The 15,449-nt window shown below is 43.8% G+C and overlaps 1 protein-coding gene across 2 annotated transcripts in view; it reads right to left on the bottom strand.

Annotated features, from left to right (window-relative positions):
- Positions 1-15,449, bottom strand: part of CLNK (cytokine dependent hematopoietic cell linker) — a 187,515-nt gene that overhangs the window by 92,863 nt on the left and 79,203 nt on the right. For both annotated transcript variants that reach the window (XM_024741747.1, XM_024741746.1), the window contains exons 3-4: positions 14,996-15,067; positions 3,215-3,243 (exon numbers count right to left, since the gene is read on the bottom strand). In XM_024741747.1, the coding sequence (XP_024597515.1) occupies positions 3,215-3,243; positions 14,996-15,067 (101 nt within the window). The remainder of the gene's footprint in view (positions 1-3,214; positions 3,244-14,995; positions 15,068-15,449) is intronic.

Raw genomic sequence — 15,449 nt, 5'->3', positions numbered from 1 at the left:
ATACACATTTTTCACTGCTGTCATTCTGATACATGATGAATTGTGAAGCCATTGTAAATCCTTGGGCGTATCAACCTTAGATGATTTGAGTACTGGCTTGTGCTTATAAGAACTGGGTGGACATCTTTTCCCTGCAATTCAACTGTTAGCGTTTCAATTTGTTTCGGTTCACCAATTTCCTCAACATCTTGGAGAGAACCAGCCTCTGATAAATTAACACAGGTACTGAATTATCTAGAAATGGCCAGAAGGAGGCACTGGATGCTCACATATTCCATACCCGCCTTTCCTCCCTCTAGTCCTAAAATTTGTATTAATTTTTCTTTTAGAAGTGGGAAAAACCAACGTTTAAGATTGATTTCCTGGACTTCCCTGTTGGCACAGTGGTTGAGAATCCGCCTGCCAGTGCAGGGGACATGGGTTCGAGCCCTGGCCCGGGAAGATCCCACATGCTGCAGAGCAATGAAGCCCCTGTGCCACAACTACTGAGCCTGCACTCTAGAGCCCGCGAGCCACAACTACTGAGCCCATGCGCCGCAACTACTGAAGCTGCATGCCTAGAGCCTGTGCTCCACAACAAGAGAAGCCACAGAAATGAGAAGCCCGTGCACCGCAACGAAGAGTAGTCCCCGCTCGCCGCAACTAGAGAAAGCTGGTGCGCTGCAACAAAGGCACAACACAGCCAAAAATAAATAAATAAATTAAAAAAAAAAGATTGATTTCCTTAGGAAAAAACAAAACAAGTGTTCCTGGACAAAATGAAATTTCTTGTCTGTCTGAGTCAACCAATATACATCTTTATCAGTTTTTATTGTGTGTGGTAACTTAAGACAGAAAGCCTCACTTTCTAAATAGGGCTATCCTCTCGATTTCATTTTTTATTAAGTGGAAGAAGAAAATCTCCCGAGTTTATTTTATGGAAAAACATGACCCTGTTCTCTATATATCAACTTCATAGAAGATGTTGGTATTGACAGACAGATTGTCCAAGTTTGAATATGTGTTTGTCTTCTCCAGGCCTAGAGAATTTTTTTTTTTTTTTTTTTTTGCGGTACGCGGGCCTCTCACTGCTGTGGCCTCTCCCGTTGCGGAGCACAGGCTCCGGACGTGCAGGCTCAGCGGCCATGGCTCAAGGGCCCAGCCGCTCCACGGCATGTGGGATCCTTCCCGACCGGGGCACGAACCTGTGTCCCCTGCATCGGCAGGTGGACTCTCAACCACTGCGCCACCAGGGAAGCCCCGAGAATTTTTTTTTTTGATAGATTGTTTTTAGTATACAAAAAAATGCTGCTGTAGAAAAATTATAAGATACAGGTAAGCAAAAAAGAGGAGAATAAAAATCACTATAACGTCCCCATACCAAGATAACTACTATAAATATTTGATTACAGAAAATCACTAACAACACATACACACATGATATAATCTATGTATATGTGATCAAAATGTATGCACACTGTTTTCTTGCCTGCCCTTTCATATAATAGCATGCTATAACATACCCGTCATTGAATATGCTTCAACATCATCATTTTTAATGGCTATGTAGTATTCTTTCATATAGATGCCCTACCACATTTTCAACAAATCCCATGGTAAAAAATTGCAAACAACTTTAAAGTATCTGGGAATGTTATAAATAGCACCACGATGAGCAGTCTCTTATGTAAACCATCATGTGCATCTTTAATTATATCAGTTTTATTGTAGTGTAGTAGATACTGGCATTGGTGCCTAAGCTTGCATAGGCTGGGGTGGTGTGGTTTGCTAAGTATTTTTGTCAGGGTACAGATCTGAGTGCCTATGGGCAGGTCTGGGCAGCTTTATCTCAGTTGACTTTTGGGGGGTTTTGATTTGTTTTCTTTTCCCTGCTTGTGTCTCTAGAATGTTGTTAATGGAATGGAATCCCACCTGTCAGTTTTTTTTCTACCTTAAGGCAGGTGGAGAACGAGCCCAAAGGGGGAGGGGTACAGGTCACATTTATAATTCACCAGTCACCGAATCAGGTTAGCAACCTCATTTCCAAGCACCATCCCCTTTAGAATTCTCTACAGTCCCCCCAAGACTTTAAGTGAATGGTAGGAAGGGCTGAGAGGTGACAAGTAGTTGGAGGGGGGCTACTTTTGACACCAAGGACTCAGTACAGTTTGGAAACACCTACCTTGAGAGAATGTAACCTTTCTTAGAACCTGAGAAGCTTCAGAAGAAAAACACGTTCTGCAAGAGGGATTAGAGCTGGGTGCTCATTTGTTTCTTATTTATATTCCTACTTGCAGCATTGATTTTGCTTTTTCCTCCTTCTCCTCCCTGCTGTGCAAGCCACGCTGGGTGGCTGGGTGCTGCTTATATCCTCCAACATGTGCTATAATGAATCCTGTGAATTGATTTGCGGATGACATCACTCCCCATGCATCTATTGCTTCTTTGCACACTTCCTGTATTTCTCTCTCTCTTTTATTTATCTCTCTTTTATTATGTGCCACACAGCTTGTGGGATCCTAATTCCCTCACCAGGGATCGAACCCAGGCCCGTGGCAGTGAAAGCACAGTGTCTTAACCACTGGACTGTCAGGGAGCTCCCTATTTCTCTTTTTTTATGTCTCATTCCAGTCATTATTTCTAGCCACCAGTTTTCTAGTTAGTCCTATGGGACTTTCCTTGATATAATAATACTCCAAGATGAGTATACTTTATTTTACTTTAATTTATAAAGTAAGTATATACTTTATTCAAACTTTAATGGCGTCTTACTCTGTGTCTAGTAACAGGAACTGGGCTCTGAAAAGAGATGCAGGAGAAGCATAAAACGTGTTTTCTGACCCATTCACTCACTCAACACATATTTTGGGGGGAGCCCATTATGTACAGTTTAGTTGAACAAACACTAATGAGTAGCCGCAATACTGGCATTCAGGCAGACTTATACCCATTTTGCAGTTGAAGGAACTCAAGCCCACAGGGATCTGTGCTTCATCCAAGGCTACACAGCTAAGAAATGGAGAGCCAGGATTCCCGCGCCGTCTGCCAGCCTCCAAAGCTGTGGATGTCACACACTTCCAGCCTGGGAGCCACCAGAGGGAAAGGCCCTAAGTCACCAGTGTCACCTTGAACCAGTCAATAGTTTTATCCAAAGAAAAACAAAAGAATGGAAAGAAGAGTAACAGACTCCTGCTAACATTCCCACTGCTTAGGTGTCTGGGGGGCCCTGACTCACCTGTGACACTATGGATTCGAGGCCATGACCTAGGGCAGAAAAGAGAACCAAGGTAAGTGTCAGCTGCAAGCGATTCACCATCCTCCCCAGAGGAGTGGGTAGTCATCAAACGCAGATCACAAATCAACTTATGGGACACTTCCTTTATGTTTGTGCTGTTCTAGACCGAAAGGAACATCTCATTACAGAGAACATAGAAAATAGAAAAATGCATGGAGAAGAAGATAACAGTCAACACCACAGGTGATATTTTGGCGAGTCTCAGACACATATGTGCATGCGTATATGAAGATGTCTTCATGCATTTCAATATACAGATGTCTAAAAATAATATAAAAGAATGTATAGGCTCCTGATGTTAAAAATGCATTGTAGATCTTTGTTACTCGAAAACATGGTATTTATCAGCTGTGTGATTTTTGGAGAGGGAAATTAGGTTCCTGCTCATTTTTACAATTGTAAATCATGTTGCAGTGTGTGCCCTTGCTGCAACATGATATCCTTTTTAATCTGATCTCTGAGTGTTTCCACGGAGAGACTCCATCAAGTGCAACTGCGATGAAGGTGTCTGATAATGATAATGTGGGTCTCCTAGGCCCCTTGTTTCATATCACGCAGGTGCCTTCTGGATGGGTTGAATGAATTTATATTCTTATCTACAGAGTGTGAAGTGACCATCTCAACATATCTTACCACCATTAAATCCACGATCATTTAAAACAACTTTTCCTACTTGCTTCCTTATTTTATCTCTTTCACTTCCCTGATGCCTAGTTAGATTAACTATTATTTATTTCAAATGGTTTTGGGCCGTTTGCATTTCTTCGGTGGTAAGTTATCTGGAAAGACCAACGAGGTCTTCTCCTGGCTGCCACATCCCGCCTTGGACAGTGTGATTTTGAAAGCACATTTCCCCTAGATTTGGGGCAATGATCTGAAAAGCCCTGGGGCAATGGAAAACTCAGAAGGATGCGGCTTCTGTGAGCTTACTTGTTTGTGCCTTTAATAATCCCTTTGCATGGCACCTATCCTCTGAGGCTCTCAAAGTACGTCACAGGAGCAATTAATTGAGCATCACAACACACGCCAGGTGTAAATATTTATGAGGCCTCATTGGTGGCTGTGACACCGGGCACAGAATAGTTAAACTAGGAGATAATAGTCACCAGGAGATCACAGCCCACTGCGTCCCACTTCCAGCTCAGACTGTTGCTCTCTGCTCACCACGTTAATACTCAAAGTGATTCTGTTGGGTAGCTCTCCCTGTCGCAAGTTTATAGACGAGGAAACAGAGGACTCAGAGGGCTCCATGACTTGCCCAGTCCCACGGGAAGCAAGAGAATTGCCACCAGCCTGTTGGACCCTCGGATCCTTGTTGCCTCCTGGGGCCCTTGCCTGCAGGCAGTGGAGAGTCATGATTTGGAGGGATTTTGCAGCTGCCGTCTGGGATGCTTTGTGGTTAGCTCTTGGCACTCTTTCAAGTTGCCTGAGATGCTGCAGAAATTAACAGTAAATCAGTCAGGAAGGAGCAGATCATTTATCTGGGTCCCGAGAGATCTCTTTTGACACTTTCCACACGCAGCCCCTTCCCTGACATCTTGGTCTTTGATTAAAGCCTCAAAAGACTCCCCAGACTTGCAGCTCCTGACATGTGACATGGAAATGATGTTTCTGTGACTGTGTACAGGGAGCTTGATGCAGGCAGGGCAGGCCAGGCCACGGACAGAAAGCAGCACCTCAGAGCAGGCAGGATGCAAGCCTTAGCCCAGGGACTTTGAATACAAGGCACCCTCTTCCCGGGATCCTAGGAGGAGCTTCAGGGCTTTAGTTTGTTTGTTTGTTTGTTTTTGTTTTGTCACATTTTATCATGACACATCAATACATCCAGGATTTATTTCTCAATCCATTGACGTATATCAGGATCACGTTGAAGATTAGACATGAATTGAGTTCTAAATCTGCTTCCACCACTTGACCTTAGTCTATGTTATTTCAAAGTCATTGTCATTTCCTTCAGCATGTCAGCCCTATCACAATGCCTGTACTTTTCCATTGGATGACCTGAGATCATTTTTTTGTTGGTTTGTTTTTTCCTTAACTTTTTATTTTATATTGGAGTACAGTTGACTAACAATGTTAGATTAGTTTCATGTGTACAGCAAAGTGATTCAGCTGTATATATACAGATATCTATTCCTTCTCAAATTCTTTTTCCATTTAGATTGTTACATAATATTGAGCAGAGTTCCCTGTGCTATACAGTAGTTCCTTGTTAGAACGAATCTATTTTAAATACAGCAGTATGTACATGTACATACTGCTTATACGTGGAATCTAAAAAAATATGTTGCAAATGAACTTATTTACAACAAATCAATAGACTCACAGACTTAGAGGATGAACTTATGGTTACCAGGGGAGAAGAGTGGGGGCGAGGGATAGATTGGGAGTTTGGGACTGACATGTACACACTTCAGGTTTTAAATTAGGATTTCATCCTCCTTCCGGCCTTGGCCTCAGCTGACTTTTATTTTTGTTTTATTTATTTTTCCCCTCACCCGATTTTTAGAATCAAAGATCACTGACGTTGAAAGCGTGTTGGAGGTAATGTCCAATTCGTGGTTCCAAGTTTCAGATTCTTGGAGGTGGGACTGTGGGCTTTGGACAGCTAAAAAGGGTGGATCTGAAGGGAAAAGTGCCTGTTCAGGCACAAGCAAGGCTCAGTTCCGGCTGGTGGGATTTCCCCACTTTGCAGAGGCAGCTAAAGCTTCGAAGAGAGAAGTGACGTGTCTAAAGTGGCACAGCAAGCAACTGAGCACCGGGATTGGCCTTATTAATTACTAGCCGATGCAACAACTCAGCCCACTGAGTTCCCTGCATCTGGAAGCTTCCTCCTAATTTTAAGGCTGTCTGGAAGCGGTTTATCTGCTGACTCCTCTTGGCGGGGCCCCAGAGCGATGGTGCTCATTCATATGTCATATCCTCTGGGACGGTGCACCCCAGGGCCCTCTGTGTGTCAATGCAAGCCAAATGGATTAGCAGAGGAAGCAGTGGCAGAGCAGGGAACGATGTTGTTATTTCAGCTGAGCCTGAAAGCGGAGAGGGAGGCTGGAAGGAGGGGTCTGGGGAGGCGTGCCGGACTCCACGGCTCTGTCTGGCTGGAGTGCAGACAGTATCTCGACACCGGCAGCTGACAAGCACTCTGAAAAGGCTCCTGTGTTAACACTCTTTGCAGCCTGACAGCCCAGGGTGATTAATGAAAGATGCTGCTTGCAAACTTGCTGGAGATTTGATGTGTTCTCTCAGTGCTCAAGCAAGGCCCATGTGTTAGCAAGCTGCCTCTTGCCAGGGAATTACAAAGATGCTCCCCAGCTTCCTTTAGTCAACAGCATCCATCACACGGCCACATGTGAACGAGCTGCAGCTGGATGGTGTGTAGCTTGGCAGCCATCCTTCTGCCCTTCCCACCCGCTTGCTCCTTTCTGCATCTGGGCCTGAGTGAAGCAGGTCTCCCTCTCTATTTCTGCTTGGACAGGCAGCCGTCTACGTGGTGGGCGTGGAGTATGAACTGAACAAAGCTGGCCTCCAGAGGTTTGTGGTTTTCAATATTTAAGGCTCATTTTAAATGAAGATGTTCAATTTCTAAATTATTTTGAATTTTTAATACTTCTTAATAATTTAAAAGGTTTAATAATTTTTAAAGGGTACTAAATTAAACTCCCCCCACCCTCGCTGCCTGGGAGAACTTGATCTGATGGAACGGGCAGAGTGCACCCATGTTCTCTTATCTATGGGAACAGAGTTTGGATGGTGTGTTATTCCAGTCCCATAGAGATGGAACTTGGTCCTGTCTCCAGGGTCAGGCTCCTGGCATGGAGACTAATTCCTCATCACATCCTTCAGTCTGGTGTGCGTGGGCCCCTCTGGGTCTCCCCAGGCACCTGCCACTGGTCCAGAATGCGGCAGCAAAACCCTTGGGGAATGGTCGGGTGATTTCATCCCCCTCTCTCAAACCTCCAAGATTAACTGGCTCAGCTCCATACCTCACTTTAAGCTCTGCCCCTGAAAGGAAAAGACTAGAATAAAATTCTCTCATTTGGGGGAAGATGATTGATCTTTTTAAGAGTCAGTAAGCTCATTTTCAATATAAACCAGAAAGAAATGAAAATGGAGGTAAAGTTTCTAAATTCTTTCACATCTTCCTGCTCTTTGAACATTATCTACTCCATGTTGGGAACTGTGTACTTTACAGAAATCATTTCACCCAAACTTCCTAGCAATTCTTGTTGGACAGTATCTTTATCTCAGTGTTAGGACTATGATGGGATGTTTATGCTGGATGGGACCACAAACTGGCCTTTTCGTTTTGCAGATGGATTGACAGAGGCCCAGGTCAATCTCATGGGGGAGTCACTGGTGTCATGCTTCCCATCCAGCCTGTCTGATGGCAGGGCTCACCCTCTTCTCTCCACCTCTCTGAGGGAAGGGTAGGGTTTGCATCAGGGAGCCATGGGAGTTAAGGTGTGGAAATGCACAGTGAGCTTGGAGAGTACGGAACCTGAAGGATAAGCTGGAAGGACTGCGTCAGTCTCGAGGTGTCATGGAGCTTTGCAAGGCAGAGGATAAAGGATGCTCAGAGCCACATGTTAGGAAGGTGATTCAGGAGTGCATATGATGGGGTGGAAAGGGAAGGACTGGGATGTCACAGTCTTAGTAAGAGGTAGTGACAGGCCTCAACAATGGGTGCTTTTCTTCCTCCCCACGTGGCCACCAAAGCTCTCTTCTGATCACCTAGCACCTGCCTGGTGGAACTCACACTTGTATCACCAGAACAGAGCACAACGCCGTTTCTCAAACCTTCTACACCAGGCCCCCAACTCCTAAAAGGGAGACCAGGTACGTAAGGCAGTGCCTGGAACATGGCTTGTACACAAAAACGTGCTGTTGAATGAACATGAGGGAGAGGATGGATGAGTGGATGAAGGCAAGGTGCACAGGTGCAGGGAAGCGCAGGTAAGAGGGCATCCCTCGAGTAAGACAGCCTTGAGCCACACCGCAGTCTCTGTCTGGGTCTATACACAGACTCACCCTCCCCCAGCAAGGCCTGGAGCGTGCCCAGCACATTAGGAACCTGATACACGGGTGTGCACACCTCCCACACAAATCCCCCTGAGAATAGGTTCTTCACTTTCACTATAGATTCAACGTTGGAGAACATCTCCTAACTCCATATTCCGTTGAAGCAGATGAAATTCACACCAAGGTGGAATCAGATCAAGACTCATATTTAATAAGTGAAAAGTGGGTTCATTCTCTTTCTGGGGGGGTGATGGAAATGTTCTTTTTTAAATTGTAGTATAGTTGATTTATAATGATTCAGGTGTACAGCAAAATGATTCAGTTATATATATTCTCTTTCAGATCCTTTTCCATTTTAGGTTATTATAAGATAGTGAATATAGTTCCCTGTGCTATACAGTAGGTCCTTGTTGTTTATCTATTTTATATATAGTAGTCTGTATCTGCTAGTCCCAAATTCCCAATTTATCCCTCCACCTCCTTCCCCTTTGGTAATCATAAGTTTGTTTTCTATGTCTGTGGGTCTATTTCTATTTTGTAAATGTTCATTTTATCATTTTTTTTAGATGCCACATATAAGTGATATCATATGATATTTGTCTTTCTCTGACTTACTTCACTTAGTATCTCTAGGTCCATCCAAGTTTCTGCAAATGGCATTATTTCATTCTTTTTTATGAACATACAATATTCTAATGTACACATGTACCACATCTTCTTTATCCACTCATCTGTCAATGGACGTTTAGGTTGCTTCCATGCCTTGACTATTGTAAACAGTGCTGCGATGAACATTGGGGTGCCTGTATCTTTCTGAATGAGAGTTTTTGTCTTTTCTGGGTATATGCCCAGGAGTGGGATGGCTGGGTCGTATAGTAGTTCTATTTTTAGTTTTTTAAGGAACCTCCATACTGTTCTCCATAGTGGCTGCACCAATTTACATTCCCACCAACAGTGTAGGAGTGTTATGGATTCATTTTTTGTGAAAGATGTCCTTGACTAGTTCTAAGAATCTCCTGTGTTCTATTTTGTTTTTACAAAAAAAATCTTTGGTAGGATGCATCTCCCTGAAGCGATCCCGAGGCAAACATTGACAGTGTTTGGCATTATTCCGAACCATAAAAAGCTCAACCCCCCCATGACCCTCTTGGCTGGGGGAGGTCCAACCCCACTCCTACCCCCTCAGCATCCTGCCCTGCCAAGGCTCTTGGGCCTTCCCTCCTCTGAGCTCCTATGGCAGCACTGCTGGCTCTAATAGCATACTCAGTATAGTTAAAAAGCAGTGTATAGTTATTAATTTCTTATAAAAATTTAATATTAAATTTTACTTGGGTTTTTTCTTTCTTCAACTAGATTTTAAGTTTTTTGAGGACAGAAAGCATGTCTGGTAAGCTATAATCCCTGTGTATAAGCTATCTATGTTCCTGACAAATATTGAAAGATGAAAACAAAATTATTTGGCAGTTTGATGGATATTCAACAGACGAGTGAGTGGAGCAGAGCAGGTTGCCTTGCTGTTCTACTCTAGCTGCAGTGGGCAGAGCAACTCCTGAGTCCACCATCCCCTCCACTCTCTCTCTGTCTCTCCCCTGCTTGTTCTGTCTTCTCTCTCTTCTTCCATTCTTATCCCTCTGTTAAAAGTTTCTTTTATCATCTATTTCAGGATCCAGTCTATGCCAGGCACTGGGAGTAGTACAATCTCACAGCATCCTGGTGCGTCCCGCTGGGTCCTGACTATTCTTCCTCCTTCCCCCCTTTGTACTCCCCTCCCTTCAGCAATGTTTATGGAGCATCTCCTGCATAGGAGCTCCTTGTGGACAACCACAGAAAGATGGCGGGACACCACCCTATTGCATGCATCCTCTGAAAGCACTTGGCACCCTCTGTAAAGCTCTAAGCTTGTGAACTCTTTTGGGAGGACACTCTCTACAGGGGTCCAGAGGGAGCAGACACCCAGGGCAGCTGCAGAGAAGTCGAGAGAAGACCAGTAGCTGTGGCCGCCCGGCACGAGCTGTGACCTCAGGTGTGCCTGGTCAGGAAGGCTGGCACAGGGGCCTCCCTGTGCATGGAATAGAACAGGGAGGCCGTCTCCTTGAGGAGTGGCCTGCTGGGATGTGAGAAATGACAGCCACCTGTACCGTGTCCTCTGGAGTTAACTATTGCTGCAGGTCTTAGTGACAGCAGGGAAAAATCAATAGTCCATGAGGTGATGAGTTGGGAAGGGTCTGAATGTGGGAAATGTGAGTGACACTGTTAGGAATAACTCCATCAGGAATGGAGGAGAAAGAGACTTGCACTTGGAGTGTGAACCTTGGCTTTGCTCTGCTCTCGAAAGTGGACTTGGGAAAGCCCTCCCCTTTCCGTTCCTTAGCCTCCTGGCTGGGCTCCCACAGGCCTGCATCTGCTTCTGTCCCACATGTGGCACAGTATCTTGTGATCTATTATACATGCATTTTTATGTTTGTCTCCACAAGAGGCTGAGCATCTTGATGGCAGGTGCTATGTCTTCTTTATTTTTGATTTTCCTGGTCCCCAACGAGGGATCTCTCCCAGGTGGGGACAACATTCTTTCCCATCTCCCTCCCGCTCTCTCACACTGGGTCCCTGTCTTATATCGTCTTCCCGCCATCTCATTTACATAATGGGAAGGGGCAGAGCAAGAGCTGGGCCCAGAGGTCTCTTGCTCCAGCTCCAAAGCTTGCCCTCTTGATAATGATGCTTGATGCTGCGGTTCTCAAACTTGAATGGGCATCATAGTCACTGGGAGAGCTTGTTTAAACCCAGGTGCTTGGACTCCAACACCCAAGTTTCTGATTCAGTAGGTGGGGCCTGAGATCCTGCCTCCCTAAGCAGCTCCCAGGTGATGCTGATGCTGCCGGCCCAGGGACCAGCCCTAAGAATCGCTGCTAGGAGGCTTCGTAGCTATGGCTGTGGATGTTCTTCTCAGGAGTTTAATGCATGTGCCCCTGCTTCATAGTGGAGAGTCTTGACACGAGTAGATTTGAGACTCATAGGATTAGAAAACAAAATTCACATGCGGCAACTTGGAACCCAGAAAAGACCCTCAATTTGAAGTCAGACTCGGAATGCAAATCCAGCTGTTAACAGTTACCAGTTCTGTGACTGTGACCAAGACATGTCACCTCTCCCAGGCTCTCTTTCCTCATCTGTGAAATGGGAATACTATTACCTACTTCAGAGAATTATTGTGAGGATTAAATGCCACGGTTCCTCTCATGGTTTCTGGTGCTGGCATTCAACTATTGATAAAAGTTTGGACTTGACTGGAAAACATCAATCAGGATGTTTCTGTTTCTGTCCACATGGGCACAGGGCACAGAATAGAAGTGGGTATTGGGGATTTAGCAAGAGAGATTCCATGGGACATTCTAGGAAACATTCATCTTAATATCGTTGACAGGTTGGAGGTAATGGATGTGCATGGGATCATGTGTTTTTCTTGGTTAGTCTCCTGGGATGTATCATCTGCGTGAAGCCCCAGCATGGAGCTTTATATTTTACTTTGTACATTACGGGGAGGTCCACGCTTGTTTGAGTCTGGGGGTGGGTGGGGAAAGACAGCCCTTCTGCATCTGTCGCCAGAGTTGACCCCTACACGTAACTAAGGGATGGCAATAGTGAGGGCAGTGACGTGGAGTGCAAGGGTTGTTTCAGAGATTAGTACTAATGATTATGTCCACTGTTTACTATATACCACACCCAGCTATTCAGCTTCGAGGAAGTTATTTTACCCTCTCCAGTCTGCATTCTTCTCTCCTATAAAAGGAAAGCTAGTAAGAATGTGATCGCTAGGATGCAGTGAGACACTACCTATTAAGCTTTTTTTTTCATTTTTTTACTGGAGTATAGTTGATTTACAATGTTGTGTTAGTTTCAGGTGTACAGCAAAGTGAGTCAGTTATACATATGCATATATCAACTCTTTTTTAGATTCTATTCCCACATTACAGAGTATTGAATAGAGTTCCCTGTGCTATACAGTAGGTTCTTATTAGTTATCTATTTTATATATAGTAGTGTGTACATGTCAATTCCAATCTTCCAATTTGTCCCTCCCCCTTCTTTCCCCCTTGGTAACCATAAGTTTGTTTTCTACATCTGTGACTCAGTTTCTGTTTTGTAGGTTCACTTGTACCATTTATTTTTAGATTCCACATATAAGTGATATCATATGATATTTGTCTTTCTTTGCCTATTAAGCTCTTAAAACAGCGCCTAGCCCGTGGTGAGTACTCAGTGACTATTAGCCTTTGTTATTTATTGAGAACCTCCTATTTTCCAGGCACGCTATAGAGGTCATGCATTTATTCCCCAAAGACAGGGACTGTTTTAGGTCTAACAGATCCCTGGTGGTCAAAATAGTTTACTCTTGTATTTTTTGTTTTCTTTTGGCTGTGCTGCGCTGCCTGTGGGATCTTAGTTCCCTAACCAGGGACTGAACCTGGGACCTCAGCAGTGAAAGCACAGAGTCCTAACCACTGGACCGCCAGGGAATTCAATCTACTCTTGTTTTTCTTTTTTCAATGTTTCAATTTTTATTTGTGTATTTTCTTTTTTTCTTATTGGTTATCTATTTTATACATATTAATGTATATATGTCAATCCCAATCTCCCAATTCATCCCCTCGCTTTTCCTCCTTGGTTTTCAGATACCATTTCTAAAATATGCAAAGCATTGAGATGGTAATAGGCTTGTCAGAGTGAGGTCGCTGTTGAGCTAGCAAACAGGTCAGCTGAAATTTCAATCCAGCACCCACAGACCTGTTCTGTTCTGCTGCCCTGACCACCAGTAGCACTGTCCTTACTTCATCATCATCAGATGCTGATAAGAATTATAATTTGTGTGGAGAACGAAAACATCAGTTTAATAGTTATGCAGGTATGATGGTAGATCCAAATATGTAGTTTTCACACATTTTGATTTGATTTATAGATCTCATTTACTAATTTATATTCATATAATACTTTCATTATAAAATATGCAAAGGTACAGAGATTTGTGTGTATAAGGGATTTTTTAAAAAAATTTGGGTTTATAAATAGTTTGGAACAGGTTGCAGAAACATCATCTGTTGCTCTTTTTAATATATCTTGAGCACGCTCTGATATATCCTGAAATAATTTGTATTGGAAAAAAGCACTGTGCTCTCTCTCTCTTTTTTTTTTTTCAAATGTAACTGTAAATATTACTTTGATGTATGTAATTGCTGCAACTATTTCCATCTGAAGGAAGACTTCTAACCCTTCCATCTCTCATCTCTTGCTATTGTCAAGAAATAAGAAAAACCGACTTAAAATGCAGCATTCAACTGTGTTTAATGTAAACATTGAAGAAGTCTGAGAATAGCCACAAATTTTCCTTTGCTTAATGCAATCTTGAAAATATTTCAAGTATTCTGTTTTATAGGCACGCGTCCACTCTGCTTAGGGGAAATATTTCTTCAGGTACATCTTAGCATGTCAAGATTGCTTATGGTACCTGGCACTTAGTAGGCACTGAACAGATGTTTGGCGATTGACTTGAGTTGAAGTTCACTGGGATGCAAGGGTTGGTATAGCAGTCAGAGACCCTTGGGTCCCTCTAGGCACAGAGACAGCTCTGGCAGGGTTCGGCAAGGGGGTTCCAGCTGGGTGAGATAGGCCTGCAATCCCTCTGAGCATTGGGGTACCGTCCAGGATCAGACCTTGGCCAGTGCAGAGCTGGAGCTGGCTTCAGGATTGGTCCCTTGTCAGTCATTTCATCAAGTAGCTTTCCTTCTGAGCTCTAAGCCTTGGTTGTGAGCCCCTTGGAGACAGGACATTGCCTCTCATCTCTGCATTTCCAAGAGCCCGTGCAAGTCCTAATGCCATAATTGCTCAGTAAATATTTTGCTCAATTGAAGGACAAAGAAAAGAAACCAAATGCGCACAAGGCTCCCTCTAGTCTCCTCGCTGCTCCGAGACCTGGCTGTGAGCTCATGGCCTGATCCATCCATGATTCATCACTTAAGTCCTTCAGCAACTGCAGGACGTAAGCTTCCCCCTGGCTGTCTCTTGGGCTGTTGAGAGACCTGGGTGGGTGGTGGAAATAGCCCTGGTCTGAAATGTTGTGGACACCTGGGGGCCTGTTTTTAAAATTTCTTTCAATTATAAATTTTTTTTATTGGCTGTTTTTCCTTGCATCTGATCTTTACTTTTTTTAAATTGAAGTATAGTTGATTTACAATGTTGTGTTAATTTCTGCTGTACAGCAAAGTGATTCAGTTCTACATATATCTACATTCTTTTTTTATATTCTTTTCCATGATGGTTTATCACAGGATATTGACTAAAGTTCCCTGTGCTATACAGTAGGACCTTGTTGTCCACCCATTCTATATATAATAGCTTGTATCTGCTAACCCCCATCTCCCACTCCATCCCTCCCCCATAGCCTGTATCTGCATCACATACTTGCTGGCAGTTCAACCTGCGTCAAGTCCCTTCTTGTTCTGGGCCTTGGTCACCGTGTAACCTTTAAGAACAATGACAGCAATACAATTCTATCCCATTTACATTTCGTGTGTGTGCGTGTGCGTGCGTGTGCGTGTACGTACGTGTGTGTGTGTGTGAGGGTGCGTGTGTGTGCACATGCTGGTCAGCTAATTTGCCGCAACATCAAAATTTTTACTCCTCTATTAACAAAGAAGGAAATATTCTGACCTAATGTTTGGCAGAGAAAAGTTCTGGAATTTCAAATCACGGGATTCTTCTTTCGTTGCTTTTCTATCGCCCCTGTGATGAAAGAAAATAGATTATAGTCAGGAAATTGTAAGAAGAGAGGGGGAAAAAAATAATTAAGTGCATTCCTTCATAGAAACAACCTCCCAGTCAGATGTAAGCAATTAGCATCTCGCACGAAATTCGAAATTTCTCTTTGCATTTCCACTGGGGTTAAACAAAATCTGAGTTTAAAGTAATCCAATTACTTCAAACTTTTTTTAAATGTAAGTGCCTTATTTTACAAGTGGCAATAGCGTGGGGTAGAATAACCGTCCCCATCAGAATGAGGACGTGGGCACTCCCACATCAGGGAGGTCACGGTGGTGCCCTCCTTAAGCTCTCTGATTGTCCATGACATCGCTCTGTACAGCAAAGAGCATCACACCTGGTTAAA

Source organism: Neophocaena asiaeorientalis, unplaced genomic scaffold (genome assembly GCF_003031525.2).
Source record: "Neophocaena asiaeorientalis asiaeorientalis breed wild unplaced genomic scaffold, Neophocaena_asiaeorientalis_V1.1 scaffold218, whole genome shotgun sequence".
Taxonomy (NCBI): Eukaryota; Metazoa; Chordata; class Mammalia; order Artiodactyla; family Phocoenidae; genus Neophocaena; species Neophocaena asiaeorientalis.
The sequence above is the reverse complement of the archived record's forward strand: the minus strand, read 5'-3'. Positions and strand labels throughout refer to the sequence as shown.